The following is a 14,879-nucleotide window of genomic DNA, read 5'->3' as shown; positions in this document are numbered from 1 at the left end:
ATATTGATCACAGATTGTCAGTCTTTATAGAGTATGCATGATATTATATTATTATAATATAAGGCCAAAAAAAAAGTTTGTTTGCCCTCCACCACCTGCCCCTAACAAAAAAACTTAGTAACAAATTTTTTTTAGATTTTCTTTCCAAATCAAAAAAAATATCTTTATTTTTTGCCAGATGCCCTACAAACTAGTCTAAAGTTGTTGTCTGGTGTATGATATTGCCATTCTAGGCCTCTTTGTGTTATTTTCATTCCATTTGATGAGTATCTTAGAAAGAAAAAAAAAAATTTTTTTCCACCCGCCCCTTTTTGTAATTTTAAAAAGGAAGGGCAAACACACAATTAATTTTTTCAGGCCTAATCAGTGGTCCACTTGGTTTCCTCTTCTATTTTCTCCAAAACAAAATTTTTGTATTGAGTTGTAACCTGGAGCACTATATGACAGTGTTTGACTTACCACGTTTACAAGTCTCTGTTGTTTCACATGTAGCGTGAATATGGCGTGAGATCGTGAACTTTGCGCATTCATGTTTGTACATGCAGTCGTCCTTGACAATGCCCCTGCCTGTAGTGCTTGCAGTGTCTGAAAGTGAAATAATAAATGCGAAAATTATGAATACCAAAACAACTACATTTTAAAATGCATAGTATGATGAGATGAGAACGCTTTAGGATGGTACATTGCAAAATCCAAATAATATCTTACGTCCTGTTCAGAGGTTACGGGGCGTGTGGTAGCACCTACAACGTATATTCCACCAGTGGCGTCTTCATGAATTCGTATATGGGATTTTCTATTCTGTTGAAAAAAACATTCAGAAAATATACACAGATTACATATAACAAAATAACTTGAATGATAAAAATGCAATAAATTAATATGAAAACATGGTAATGATTAAGTGGGTGGAATAATTTTATAAAAAGAAATCCACCTATATATAACAATTCAATAAAAATGGCTAATAATCCTGTCACACACACACACACACACACACACACACAGAGGAATTTGCATTGGAATAGTAGTTTATATAATGTTAGTTGACAACGATACCTTGAACAGTCCGAATAAAATAGACATATTGCAACTGATTAGTATACCTCCTTGCGCCATACAGACGGTACTTAATATTTTTTTTTTTAACTTATGGCACTGAATCAACTGCCTCATAATATTATTTTTATTAACTTTTTTATTTTATTTTATATCACACCCAACAGCGGGTAATGGTCAATGGTCATATATTTATATAGCGCCTTCAACAGAAAACTGTCTCAAGGCGCTTTTGAAGCCACAAGGAACAAAGACAAAAGAATGCGAAGGGGGTGGGGGAGTGCGCACCCCCAATTTTGAGATAGTGTCGCCATCACTACTGTGTGCACGCAGGTACCTCGGCGGCAGTTCTGCTACTTACGGAATAGATAACAATAAAATAAATGTATAAATATGGATATATAAAAAAGAGAAACAGACATAAGTAAGAAAAAACAGAAACATAAAAACATAAATTATTTATTATTCCATTCTTAGTCATACAGTAGTCTCAATATTTTTATCATACATATATTATTATATATTTTGATTTTGTATTATTTCTTTTTACTTATACACTGTAATATTCTCCATCTGAAGATAATCTGTTTAAATTTGAATTTGTAATGCATAATTTCTATACTTTCTTTTCCATTTTATTTATTTATTTTTTTCATATTCTCCCTTGTTTTTATATTCTATCCTTTTTTTCCTTTTCATTACCTTTCTACAGTATTTGTAACTGGAATTAAATTACAAGTTGTGTCAAGTAGTATTAATAATCTGTGTTAAAATAGATTAATTTCAGGAATAAAAGTACTTATTGAATGGTAAAACATATGAAGACATCTAGATCCACAACAATTTGTATCTGAGAAATGTGAAAAAATTATATCAATTACAGAAAAAATATCAGATGAGAAGTTATTTTGCAAAAAATATCATTTTGAACATAATATTGATGTTAAGATTATTTTGAGCACTTCAATCCAAGTGTTACAGTGCTTTCCCCATAACACAACATCAAGATGACCTTGAAATTGTGTAAACTTATGTGCATAATTCTTACTACCTTGCACTTTCCCTTTCTTCACATTGCATTCATCTATTACAGTATTCTACATAACCTACACTTACTCCCTCTCTTCTTATCCCCCTTCCTCCTCACAATGCATTCATCTATTACAGTATTCTACATCACCTACACTTACTCCCTCTCTTCTTATCCCCCTTCCTCCTCACAATGCATTCATCTATTACAGTATTCTACATCACCTACACTTACTCCCTCCTCACAATACATTCATATTCCAGTATTCTACATCACCTACACATATTCCCTCTCTTTTTCCCTTGTCCTCCTCAAAATGCATTCATCTATTCCAGTATTCTCCTTCATCTACACTTATTCCCTCTCTTCTTTTCTCCACCATCCTCACAATGCATTCATCTATTGAGGTATCTTCCATTACCTACACTTACTTACTCCCTCCCTTTTTTCCCTTTCTCCTCACAATGCATTAATCTATTCCGGTATCCTCCATCACCTACCCTTACTCCCTCTATTTTTTCCCTCCTCCTCACAATGCATTCATCTGTTCTGGTGTTCTCCATCCCCTACACTCATCCTTCCCACCTCCTAATACCTCCAAAATTTGAATAAGTTTAATACTGTTATATTTCATGTTACAAAATATTTAGAGTGGAAATGCATATGGGAAAGGCAATTTTGAGGCACATATTGTGAAGCTGGTGTTTTTTATTATTGATTGCAAAACCAACAAGAAATGTATTTGATTCAAAAACCAAAATAAAGCTTATAATGTCATCTATCTAGATTAAATATATCAATAACTCATGTTTGTTACTATTCTACTGTAGCAGCACCTCGCTGTGATTCTCCTGAATCTGAGAATCACATTATGATACACATGGCTGAATCCCAGCTTGAATAGCAATGAATGCTACAACATTAGGTGATATAAGTGCCCATAAAGACTGCCAAATATGGCATGATATCAATAGTCTTTTGTTACCATCAGCATACATGCATAATGCCTCATGTTTCCACATCACTTGCACATGACAATCACAAAGTTGACTATCATTGATTGAGATCAGACCTTCAGCGAAGACTAATTAAACCGGAAAGTTAAAAATTTATCTATGCTTCATTTTGTTTTGTTCAGTGGGAAAACGATAGCTGTTTTAATTATTCAAGTTAACAATCAACCTTTGATACTGTGTGTTAATGGAAACAAGCCGACTATTGCTATCTCACTCAGTTTCATATAAAATTATAGGTAGTTCAAATGTATATGACACAATCTACAGAATTTGGATAAAAAGATGCTTTTTTTTGTCTGTACAAGAGGTGTCCTCTTTATACTGTAACTTAAATAACATTAACATTGCAGATACGGAGGAATGGAAGGAGAGAGGTTCACTATTTTACTAGTATATAATTCAAAAGGACCATTGTAATATATGCATAATAACTTACCCTTGTGGTTTCAATGTCTCTTGTTGTGTCAAATAAGTCAATGATTTCTTCATTATAGAGCTGAAATATATATATACATTGATGTTTCATTTATGTTTTTCATTCATGCTTTTGATTCATCATTTGTGATCATACCATAAATAAAAAGACATAATGAGGTTTCATTAACTACTCAGTTCACACCATGTTATTGATCTGTTGAGGTTCACACAGGTTTCCATTTCAATGTGAAAATTTACAATACTAAAAACTATTTAACCGCAATACAAAAAAGTCAATTTCAAAATAGCATTACAATACAGACCTTCTAGGCTGACGACTACAGTACTATATGGTATCTAAAAAGTGGATATTTCATAAAGAAATATTTAATTTTATCTATTTCTACAAATACATAAGTTGACAGAAAAACCTAAGACTAAAGCAACTCCGCTCCCTAAGCACCATTTGAGAAGTTTTCCACCTAATTTAAAGCTAATTTCATGGCACATTAACCCCTTGTCCATCCTTAAAACCTACCAATGTTATCACCCATCCACCCTAAAATGTCTACCACCCACATTATAGCTACAACCCTGAAAAAGCAGAACTGGGCCTGTGGGAGAACAGTAGGTTTCTACTAAACAGGTAAAACATTTAATCAAATTAAAATCGAATTAGATTACATGCAGTTCAAGATATACCACAAATATTTTTTTTTTTTAAAGGCTATATGATTTTATATTTATAGAGTTACTCTATTTTTTTTTTTTTTTTTTTTGGTTCTTACCTCCATAAATTCAGCATAGATCTTGAATTCTGGGGGCGGCTCATTTCGTTCTTTTGCTGCCGTTTTTCTAGCTTCGATCCCCATGAACAAATGACGCACTGCCCTAGGTATGATACCTTGTTGCTCTTCTGTGATACCTTGTTCGAATCCTGTACCCATCGAGTAAGTCTTTCCAGACCCTGTCTGACCATAGGCAAACACAGTGGCATTGTATCCTTCAAAACACCTACAAAATATAACAAAATACTCATTTAAGTAGTAGTATGATAGGGTTTTATTAGGCATTTTTCGTTTTGACTACGCGGCCAGTCTACTACGAACTAATAGAGCGTAACAGACATCTGCGCATGCTCACAAACCTTACTGGCTAAATCGGCGTTGTGACAGCTTCCGCGACAACCCCTTATACACATCTAGATACCCTAATACTGACCAATCAGATCACCGGATTGTTTAGCAAACTGCTAGTAACTTTTTTGTTGGGGGTTGCAATTTTCATCGCATCCGCGATCGAGCATTATTCGTTTATAATGAATTAATTATTAAAGCAAGTTAGTAATTAAATGTTTTATATAAAGGCCTATTTAAACACATGCAATAAATGAGGAATGAATAGTCACAACATAAATTTAGGTAAATCAGGGGATAGTGAAAAAAGAGCCTTAGGCCTAGGCTAGCCTAGTTTTGTCAGGGTGGATTTCGCGTAGGAGAAAACACATTATCTGGTGCCGCTAGCTAGGGCATCCGCCCTTGATATCGTGGATCAAGCCTTGCTATATAAATTAAAATACCTCTGTTTAAAATTGTTATTTATTTGTACATCATCATTGCATTTGGCAAATTGCCTGAGCAGGCCTGACACCCCTCTTCTCTCGGTAACGACTCTTTTGACACCTAGGGCCTAGGCTAGGCTGGCCTAGCCTAGGTAGGCCTAGATCCTAGCCAACAGCGAAACATCACTCAGTGTTTACTGGAAACTTTTAATTTTGTATACAGTATTTGGCTGAAGTTTTTTTTTCACATTTCCTTTTTCAAATATAAAACAAGGGAACATTGTTCTCTGGTAATAAAACCATGGTCGACTAACTCCCCTCCGTAGGCCTACGTGTGTGCTGCGTCGTCGTAGTCGCCTTAAAAAAACGAAAACAGCTCTTGGTCTACTACGCGAACAGTGTCTTGGCGTTGCCGTCACGCTCCATTAGTTCGTAGTAGACTGGCCGCGTAGTCAAAACGAAAAATGCCTATTAGTGAGCATGACAGTACATCAAGCTAACCTGATATATGAAAATGTATAATGGTAATTTACTTAACACCTCCCAATACCTACCTCCCAAAATACAAACACAATTTGTGGCAATGACATTACAATCTGTTCTAACTACCAAAACATTTAAAGTACATATTTACAAAAAACCTAGACAAATATTATAGAGTGGTGTTACCACGTTTACATAAAAATGGAGTAATAATAACATTCACTTTTACTTTCAGTGACCTTGTATTTTAAAAAAAAATCATTTAAAATGAACACCATTCTAGTTGCTATTATAATTTGATAAGAAATTAATGAAATACTAGATGAATGAAGCTGTAGAAACACAGAAATTGGGTAACTATTTTGTTTTTCAGTCAATAGAATTAGTCTGCAAATCATCACACTTTTTGAAGACTGACTGTTACTCTCAAAGCATATCAGAGTAAAGAATAATATCATTTACTTTGTGCTGTAAAACCCCAAACAGGACTCACAAAGAAAAAAATTAATATAGTAATATAATTATTTGTCATGAATTATTCATTCACAATAATTAACAACATACAGTTCAGATGATAACAATATTCACAAATAAAGTTTTATTACCATTGCAACTCAAAACATTAGAAAGCATGAGTCGGTATTGGCAACGTAGCAGACTGTAATTAGCAACTCATTACCACTGTCTGCTAAAGTTCTTGGCCTCTGATCAAGTCTGTCCCAACGACTTGCTTCATTTAGCTAGGAATGCCTTCATAGCAGTGGCAGCTCTAGGAAATATTTGGGGGGGGGGGGCCTTGACCTATACGGTTGGGACTTAAGCCCATGTCCCCACCACTGCTTCATAGGAAAATACTGTAGGAGAGGATGGTTAGAAATAAAAGTACAAGTCTTACATGGCCAGCCTATATGCTACAATAGATTATTTTATTTGTTATATATTGTTTATTCAGACAATAAAATTATTTTTATTGTATTCTTCATTTATTTATCTTTGGCTTTATTAAAAGAAGTGTTGCAGTAACTCTTGTAGCTTTTTGTTTTTATATTTCTATGTTTTCATGGTGAAAGTTGTTTATTTCTAAACATTTGGTATAATCAATAAAGACTTTCAAAACTAACAAAAATATACTTTATTGAGCACACTATTGAGCACACTATTTCGTTCATGCAGTGAACATCTTCAGGTGACTGTGGTTGGAAAACCATGAAGGAAATTTAGTAGGTTTATAAATTATATAAATAGCATAGCTCTCCTAGTATCATCTCATTCCTCTTTGAACATGAAATTGGACCAATTTTTTTGTCTGAGGGTGGGCGATGGAGAGGAAACTTATACCAGGGTAATCCCCTTTTCAATCAAAAGGCAATTGTCAACACTGGATGCTTAATTCAAAGCCAACATTTAATTTTTATTTTATTTTAAAAGTCAGTTTAGTTAATCATCATACCATGGGCTTTTGCCGAGGAAAGGCTAGTGAGTAAAAATTGATGTAGGATACAGTAGGGATGTGGGGGGGGGGTTAATACCGGAGGTGAGTTTATTATAGCAGAGGAATTAAGGTTATAGAAAATAAAAATTACATTTGATTTTTTGAATAATATATTTTGCATAAAAAAATACAACTGATTTAGATCTGGAGGTTATGCAACCAGTCCAAGAGATTGGTAAATATCTTAAGTAATCACACTGAATGCAAGTTCAGTGCACATCATGAATGATTCAATTCATCTAAAAGTCACTATTGATACAACATAAATATTCTAGAATAATTGCTTTTAAGTGTTAATGCAATATCAATCAAAGTTTTTAATTCAAATACATATATGTCATGAATACATGCATAAATATATAAAAATGTCTATGCATTTTATATCTTAAAAAATGGGGAGATGGACAAAGAGACACAGTGACATAGATGTGATGAGGAGTAATTGTGAAGTGTGTGTTCTGTGATTGAAGCATACAGCCTTGTAGACAGTATGGGAAATGCTAAGAGGAAATCTGGTCTCTGAGATTAAACCATCAAAATGGAGGAACATGCTAACTAGACAAGTTAGTTACTTAATCATTATGTGATAAACAGATACAAAATGAATAAAAGATAAATGACAATGTTAGCTACTTAATAATTATTTCATGATGAGCACACAAGATGGATAAAAATTAATAAAATATGAGAATAGAAATAAATCAGAGAACTGCTGAATATTTATTAAGGAGTAATGTATAAAATTAATTAAAGATGTACTGGTATATTATAGATGTCCATATATAATTATGTATGGAATTATGGTTGATATTAAATAAAAGATGATTAGCATAAAGATAGATCAGAATCTACTTTAAAATCATAAAATTAGAATAAAAATAGCTAAGTAAAGAACACTGTTTTATTAGCTGGTAAGTAAATGTACATTAAGTGATGCATGAAAAAGTAGACAAAATAAAGAGATTCTAATGGCGGTTACCACTGCAAAATATAATAAGAATATGAGATCAAACACTTGAAGTCTTTAAGGGCAGTACTGTACAGCTACTCTGAATAACCAGTCAATTAATAATTCTGTTTGAATCATTTACATTCCCTAGATTTTATCAATATTACGTCAAAGTAACACACATTTGATGCTTTGATTATTAGCTTTATGATTTAAGCACACACTAATCTATTCTTGCAGCCTGGGGAATATTAGAAATGGTTTATTTCAAATAATTCTAATGAATTAATTTCTATGCGCTGTAGTCATGATGATTTACATTATAAACTACTCCATTGTTTATTAATAAAATAGAAAAGCTAAAAGATTACTTGTCCTTAAGATATGCGTTTTCCAAAAACCGAAAGGTCCACTGATTAATCTCAGATAAGAAAGTATAATACATACTCCAAGTATTGAAATACACGCCATCGTGTTGGGATTCAATACTTCGACATTAATTATGTCATCATCAGGAATGAATCATTCATTCCTGATGATGACATAATTAATTCCTGATGATGACATAATTAATGTCGAAATATTGAATCCCAACACGATGGCGTGTATTTCAATACTTGGAGTATGTATTATACTTTCTTATTTAAGATATGCATTTTTTGGTTCCACATTTAAGCACAATATTATAATAATGGACAATTTTAAGTAAAATTAAGTTCACTGAACAGCATATGCTGCAGTACAAGCCTTGCTTAGGTACTACTACTTCTAAATTTTTATTTTTCAGTCTCATAATGACGGATATAAAAACTGAGGTCAACGATATTAGAAGACAATCAGCTGACATCCTTTATGATCATTTAGTGTAAAGTGAACTTTTGACATGGATTTAAAAACTCATCCCAAATGCAATAACAGTAGTTTTTAAATCACATAGATTTGTTTCCTTCTCATTAGTACATGAATTTTGTTGTACTATATTTTAGGAAAACAATGTGCCTTAACACTCTGACTGCCACTGCCAGACTTTTTAGTGAATTTTAACACTTTTCCAAAGCTTGTTGAGAGTACAATGTGATCAGATTAACATGTAATGAATAGTACACAAGAATTACAAACATCTTAGCTTTACATTGGTACAAACCTTTATTCTAATCACAATCTGTGACCCGTAACAGTAAAATGAAAATGACTCACTTTTGGAGATTTACGCAAATTTCACATAACAAAGCTGAGATAATCGCGATTTTTTGAAAGGACTTTAAAACTATCCAAAGATTTATTATAATTTGTAAATCATATTACATCTTACATCATCTGATGACATGCTTTCATCAAAATCCGCACAAATTTTAGCACATGCCTCAGCGGCATAAAACGCGCCATCAGAGCTAGCTGTGGCGTGAGTTTTTTTTTTATCAGATTGGATACTTTCAAATAGTGAAATACTTATGGTCCAGTGTTCAAATTGTTAGTACATGTCGGTAATTACCCCATCTATTGGATTCAGTGCTAAAACCTGAAACACAGAAATCTCCGTGTTTGGCGGTCAAGCGTTGCATTACCAAACACACAGATCTCCATGTTTGGATGTACAGTGTAAATGTTACTGTTCTTACTTTTATATTTTGTCTTACAACACAAATTCAACAATACTTTTCAAATGCTCATAGTTTGACATCCCAAACAGAAACTATGTAATATTGACAAAGGATCATGACTTACAAGTCACACACTTAAAGACAGTGTATGCATACTGTAGAGTTTAAAAAAAAATGTTTAATTACTATACTATAGGCTAGAACAACAAAAACAATTGTTTTGCAAAATAAAAAATCAATTGGCAATTAGACTAATAATTATCTGCAATTCAGCAAATACTAAATTTATGGTTTGAATATTAAAAGGAGCCTTCCTAATTGCACTGGAGAGAGCTTTCGTTGTAATGATTACAGTGAAAACTACCATGGGAATGTAGCGATTTTATGGAAGGTTAAGCTTATGTTTTTATTGAAGTTTTCAGTTCTTCAGATTTTGTTTAGGAAGGTAGGCCTATATCTTAAATTATGCTGTTTTTTCACTATGTTTAACATGCTGTACAGTAATGTAGAGTGCCTTCTCTGGGTGACGACATTCTGCAATTCATTAATTACTACACTCAAAAAATGTTTGGTAATGATTGGAATGTTGTTTGTTTTTAAAATTTCTCACATGGGTGTAAATTTCATTTACTGTACAACTGACAGGGATGTTGTCATGCAGGGCGGAGGTGGGCGGTCTTGACGTCTTGCGCCCATACTAAAGCCATTTTTAGGGCCTTCCGCCCAGCCTCATACAAACCCTCCCGCCCACCCTAAATTCATGCAAAAACAACAGTTTTTGCTCAATAAAATGCTTTTAAAACACGTCAATGGATTCTCGCACCAATCAGAATGTTGTTCGTCAAGATGCTTGCTTCACTGAACTAGAAAACATGTGATTCGTCACTTGGCATGAGAGCTGCGAGGTGGTTTGTTTGAAAACATGAGTTGTCCGTTTGCAAAGTGGTAAGGCAATCTAGCGCGTAGCCAAAAATTTCCTAACTTTTCAAACTAACTATGAGGCCTAGGCTATCTTTTTTATCGTAAATTTTGGTTCCCGGTGATCTCTACTATATCTACTAAGTACTGGACTGTAACAATAAATCTTGCAGGGGGTGGGGGTGTGCTGGAAATTAGCTCTCATGCAACATACTTTTGACATAGCTAACCCTAGTTTAGAAAAAAAATCGATGTCAAAGGTTAAGACCGTTTTCCACGAATGTTGTTTTAGGACAGCATGCTCTTACGACATCTAATTTCGCTTTTAGTGAAGCAAAAGCTTGGGAACAAGTCAATGTTAATTTGCAGGCTGTAATTCACGACTGAAAATGGGGAAGTCCGTAGCCTACTAAGCTGGAGATTGTTACCGTCGCCCAGTTGTAGATATTTTGAACTACTGAAAATTAACAAGATACTGTTTGTTAAATAAAGAAAAGGAATGTACATGTGAATTGTTTCCATAAATTTTGTTAGTTCAATTTATGGAATATTTTTATTCGCAAATAAAATACACTGAGTACATAATCATTATAATAATAATAAGATAATTTTACTGTCTGAAAAACCCAGAAATTACGTATCACTGGCAGTGTAAAAAGTATTAACAACATAATTATATGGTTAATAAATAAAAGATAACAAGGATATAAAACTATATGAGCACCAAACAGTATCTAGTCATAAGATGTATAAAAAGTTCTGTTATAATTTGATAATCTTGAGAAGGCTCTGCATTGACAGACTATTGCTTCTTGAATGAATTCAACATTCATTTTATTTTATTATGTAAATTCTGATGATTTGTATTATTTTATACAGGTGACTATCATAAAAAGGAACAACTAAGTGTTGTTTAAAAATTAATTAAAAGAGATTCATTTTTGATAAAAATATAAATATAACTATAATATAAATTTATTAGACTAGTCTTTTATCAAATTATTATTGGAATATTGATATGAAAAGTGACATACAGTTTGCCCTCCAATTCAAGACCACCTTTGGGACCTGAAAATTTGGGGTGGTCTCGGAGATTGTCTCCAATTAGAGGGCTAGCTTTGTGTTAAAAGGCTGAAGATTGTTATTTGGGTCTTTGGAAAAGTGGTCTTGAATTAGAGGGGTCTCAGATTTAGAGGGGTTTTGAATTGGAGGGTGCACTGATCTAGTTAAAGAACAATACCTCAACTTTCAACACAACAGTGGGGCAAAGACGGTTCAATGAAGACAGTGATATGAGCCACTGAAGATAAGCAGGATGGCATCGAATTGATAAAGTTCCAAAAAGAGTGTAGATTTATTGTTGACAAGCTGACTATAGGCAGACACGTATGTCACTAACTTGTACGTCACAGTGAGGAAGTTACTGCGTATGGTTACCGAGCAAAAATGCTTTGATAGATTCATTGCCAAAAGTTAGTCAATGTATGACGTGTACAGTAGTATGCATTATCATGGTTTGAGGTAATTACACTATTGGTGCTCTTTAGTGCGTTTTGAACACAAACTTTAAAACAAAAAAAAAAAGCTTTTTTCTTTCTGGTCCCATACCTGTACGTCACGAGTAGACTGGCATCAAATTGATGAAGATCAACACAGAGAGTAAATGGATTTATTGTATACATAATACAGCAATTACACAAAACTTTTAACATTGTATTGACACGAATTCTAACGATTATAGTTTGTTATTTATATAATAACAAGATATTATACAGTGGTGTCTTTACAAGAACAGGTCCTTAAATACCCACAATTGGGTCACCAAATGAAGAAGAGGGTCGCAAGAATCTTAAAGATTAAAAAAAATAAAATTTTATTTTCACGCTAAAATTTGTATCTGGTTTATTAACGTCCTGTTAAAGTTGGTCGCAGCAAATTGACTGGACATTTGTTTGGATCGTCAGCAAAAAAAGTTTGAGAACCACTGCTTTACATGCATGCATCACCTAACCTATGTAATATTTTTAAACTAGCTGGTTGTTTTTAATATGAATTTTGCACTAACATCTTAACAATAGACATATCAACACTTTCAAGTTCTGTAATTATAATTTATTGCAAATTATAACCTAGTTTTTGTTCAGAATTTTTCTTTGTTATGCCTAATTATTATTATGACAAATCTCTGCAAGAAAAGACTGGTCAATAAATAAACTAAACTTCTTATTTTTAATTATGATTAAAACATTGTTTCACATAACTATTCTAAAACAAAAAATGCATTTTCCTATCACCACATATAAACACTTTGCGATGTTGTTCAATGTTTTATTCAGCTAAGATTTGCTTCTGTGACTTTAAAAATGTTTATTGAGTTCAAGTGCTAGTTGCTTTTCTTCCAAAAAATGTCGAAAGGTAGGGGTGTGCAACATGTAAAAATAATTAACATTGTGCAGTTTCCAAGATTTGCTGTTGTTTTACATGCCAAAAATAAGTTATATTTATATTGAAAAAAAAGTATAAAAATGTTTGTGTTTTTAGTTCTTTTTTAGATTTTTTGTAGGATTTACTTTAGAAAAAAATGAATAGGCCTGAACTATTTGTAAAGAATACATACATGTCCTACTAAATTGCAATATTAACTTTGATGTATTGGGTTGTTTTCCATTAAAAGAAAATAAGAATGCAATGTGCAATCTTGTTTTTTTTTTAAATATATAAAATGACAACACTGGCATACTATGCTGTAGAGTATTTAGATCCTTAAAAGTTGCTTTCTCCTGGGTAGTATAAATCAATAACAGCGTCAACAGGAGATTCAAGCCAGCGCAGCAATGTTTAAAAACAAAAAGAAATGCTGACCAATCACAGGATAGCTTTGAAGTAAACAATCTTGCAAGAGAATGGACTAAAGTTTCTGTAGCCTGCAAACGATTCCATATTTTCTGATGTTTTTACAATGACAATCGTTTAAATTACTATAGTACCCAATTTAAGGACTTAAAATTTGGTGTATTGCAGGAATTATTATTATAATTATATATATATATAGTAATAATATATTATAAATCTACAATTATTTATTTATTATTAATGTATAGTAGTATATTAATTGGCAAAAAAACATTTTAGTATTTTATCAAGAAGGGTGGTTTGAGGCCCCAACAAGATTTGCATCAATCAATCAACCAATTGGAAATTGAATACAGTATTTATACCGCGTTCACATGTCTTAGGTCGCTTGCGAGCGAACGATCGGCTCGCGAGTCGGGCCTTCATGTGAACAACCGCTCAAGAGCGGCTCTCGATGCAGCTCGCTCTCGATCCATGTGAACAGCTGCTTGCAAGCGGGTCACCAGCGAGCTGGGACCTCTTTTGTGTGAAAGCCAATTAGACACAAGCATCTCTCAGGGGTCAAAGTAAGGGAGAAAAAGTGTGACTTCAAGTTTCCTGGCTGGAATAGAGTTAAGAATGGAGTGGTATTTACCATTTATACAAACTTGAAAATCACTTTTAATATAACAACAATAAATCACATAATAACTAAGTTTAAAAGTAATATTACTCGTGGATATCGTATCGTACTTTTCTTCTACAAACATGATTTAATGGCGTACGTGTACGGCGGTGTACCGACGACTACAGTAGGCCTACGCTCGGAAGATTTTAAAATGCAAATTTTTATAACTTATGATTCGAAAATAAAGGCGAACTTACAATATATGATAAATAGATTTATTTATTTTCAGTGGCTTTCCGAAATAAAACGAGAAAATGCAATATAAGTTACAGAAATGCGTTAAACTTGCCGGTTTACCACATAATTGGGAACATCGGCGATCGTCCAAAAATGTCAGGTGGGGACCGTTGGAGGATGGTCGATGCCACCTCCACCCAGGCCTAGGATCAGAAATCGCAGGCCTAGCATGTCGACAACCAATTGGGATGTGACGTAAATCTATTTCCGGTCGCCTCGAAAGCGGTGTACAGTAGTCAGGAAATATTGCTTCGTATCTGCGCGTAACCACTCGTAGCCTGCTCGTAGGTACCGTTTGGAACGTAGCTACGAACCACTACGAAGGTCATTGTTATTTTAATTAGCTTTGCAATGATCGTAGGCTGGATCGTCGGACTGATAATCAATGCGTAAACAATATTGAAATATAGTTTACCAGCTTTCAACACGTAAGCAATGTTGCAATTTACTAAATAAACAATGTTAGATCTTTATTGTTTTGTTATATCCTACCTTATTATTAAATCGATCATGTTTTAAAACTGTGTTTAGTTCGCTAGCTGGGTGGGTAACCTAGTGGGCATTCAGTATGTTCGAATTTTGATGTCATTTAGGCT

General features: G+C 33.5%; 1 protein-coding gene across 7 annotated transcripts in view; it reads right to left on the bottom strand.

Moving 5' to 3' along the window:
• The window catches only part of LOC117103565 (kinesin-like protein KIF21B), a 75,808-nt gene that overhangs the window by 39,358 nt on the left and 21,571 nt on the right, over window positions 1-14,879 (bottom strand). For all 7 annotated transcript variants that reach the window (XM_033244141.1, XM_033244138.1, XM_033244139.1 and 4 more), the window contains exons 4-7: window positions 4,311-4,536; window positions 3,542-3,601; window positions 709-801; window positions 460-585 (exon numbers count right to left, since the gene is read on the bottom strand). In XM_033244141.1, the coding sequence (XP_033100032.1) occupies window positions 460-585; window positions 709-801; window positions 3,542-3,601; window positions 4,311-4,536 (505 nt within the window). The remainder of the gene's footprint in view (window positions 1-459; window positions 586-708; window positions 802-3,541; window positions 3,602-4,310; window positions 4,537-14,879) is intronic.

Source organism: Anneissia japonica, unplaced genomic scaffold (assembly GCF_011630105.1).
Source record: "Anneissia japonica isolate Jap-2015-1 unplaced genomic scaffold, ASM1163010v1 scaffold6792_len961167_cov158, whole genome shotgun sequence".
In the NCBI taxonomy this organism is placed as follows: Eukaryota; Metazoa; Echinodermata; class Crinoidea; order Comatulida; family Comatulidae; genus Anneissia; species Anneissia japonica.
The sequence above is the reverse complement of the archived record's forward strand: the minus strand, read 5'-3'. Positions and strand labels throughout refer to the sequence as shown.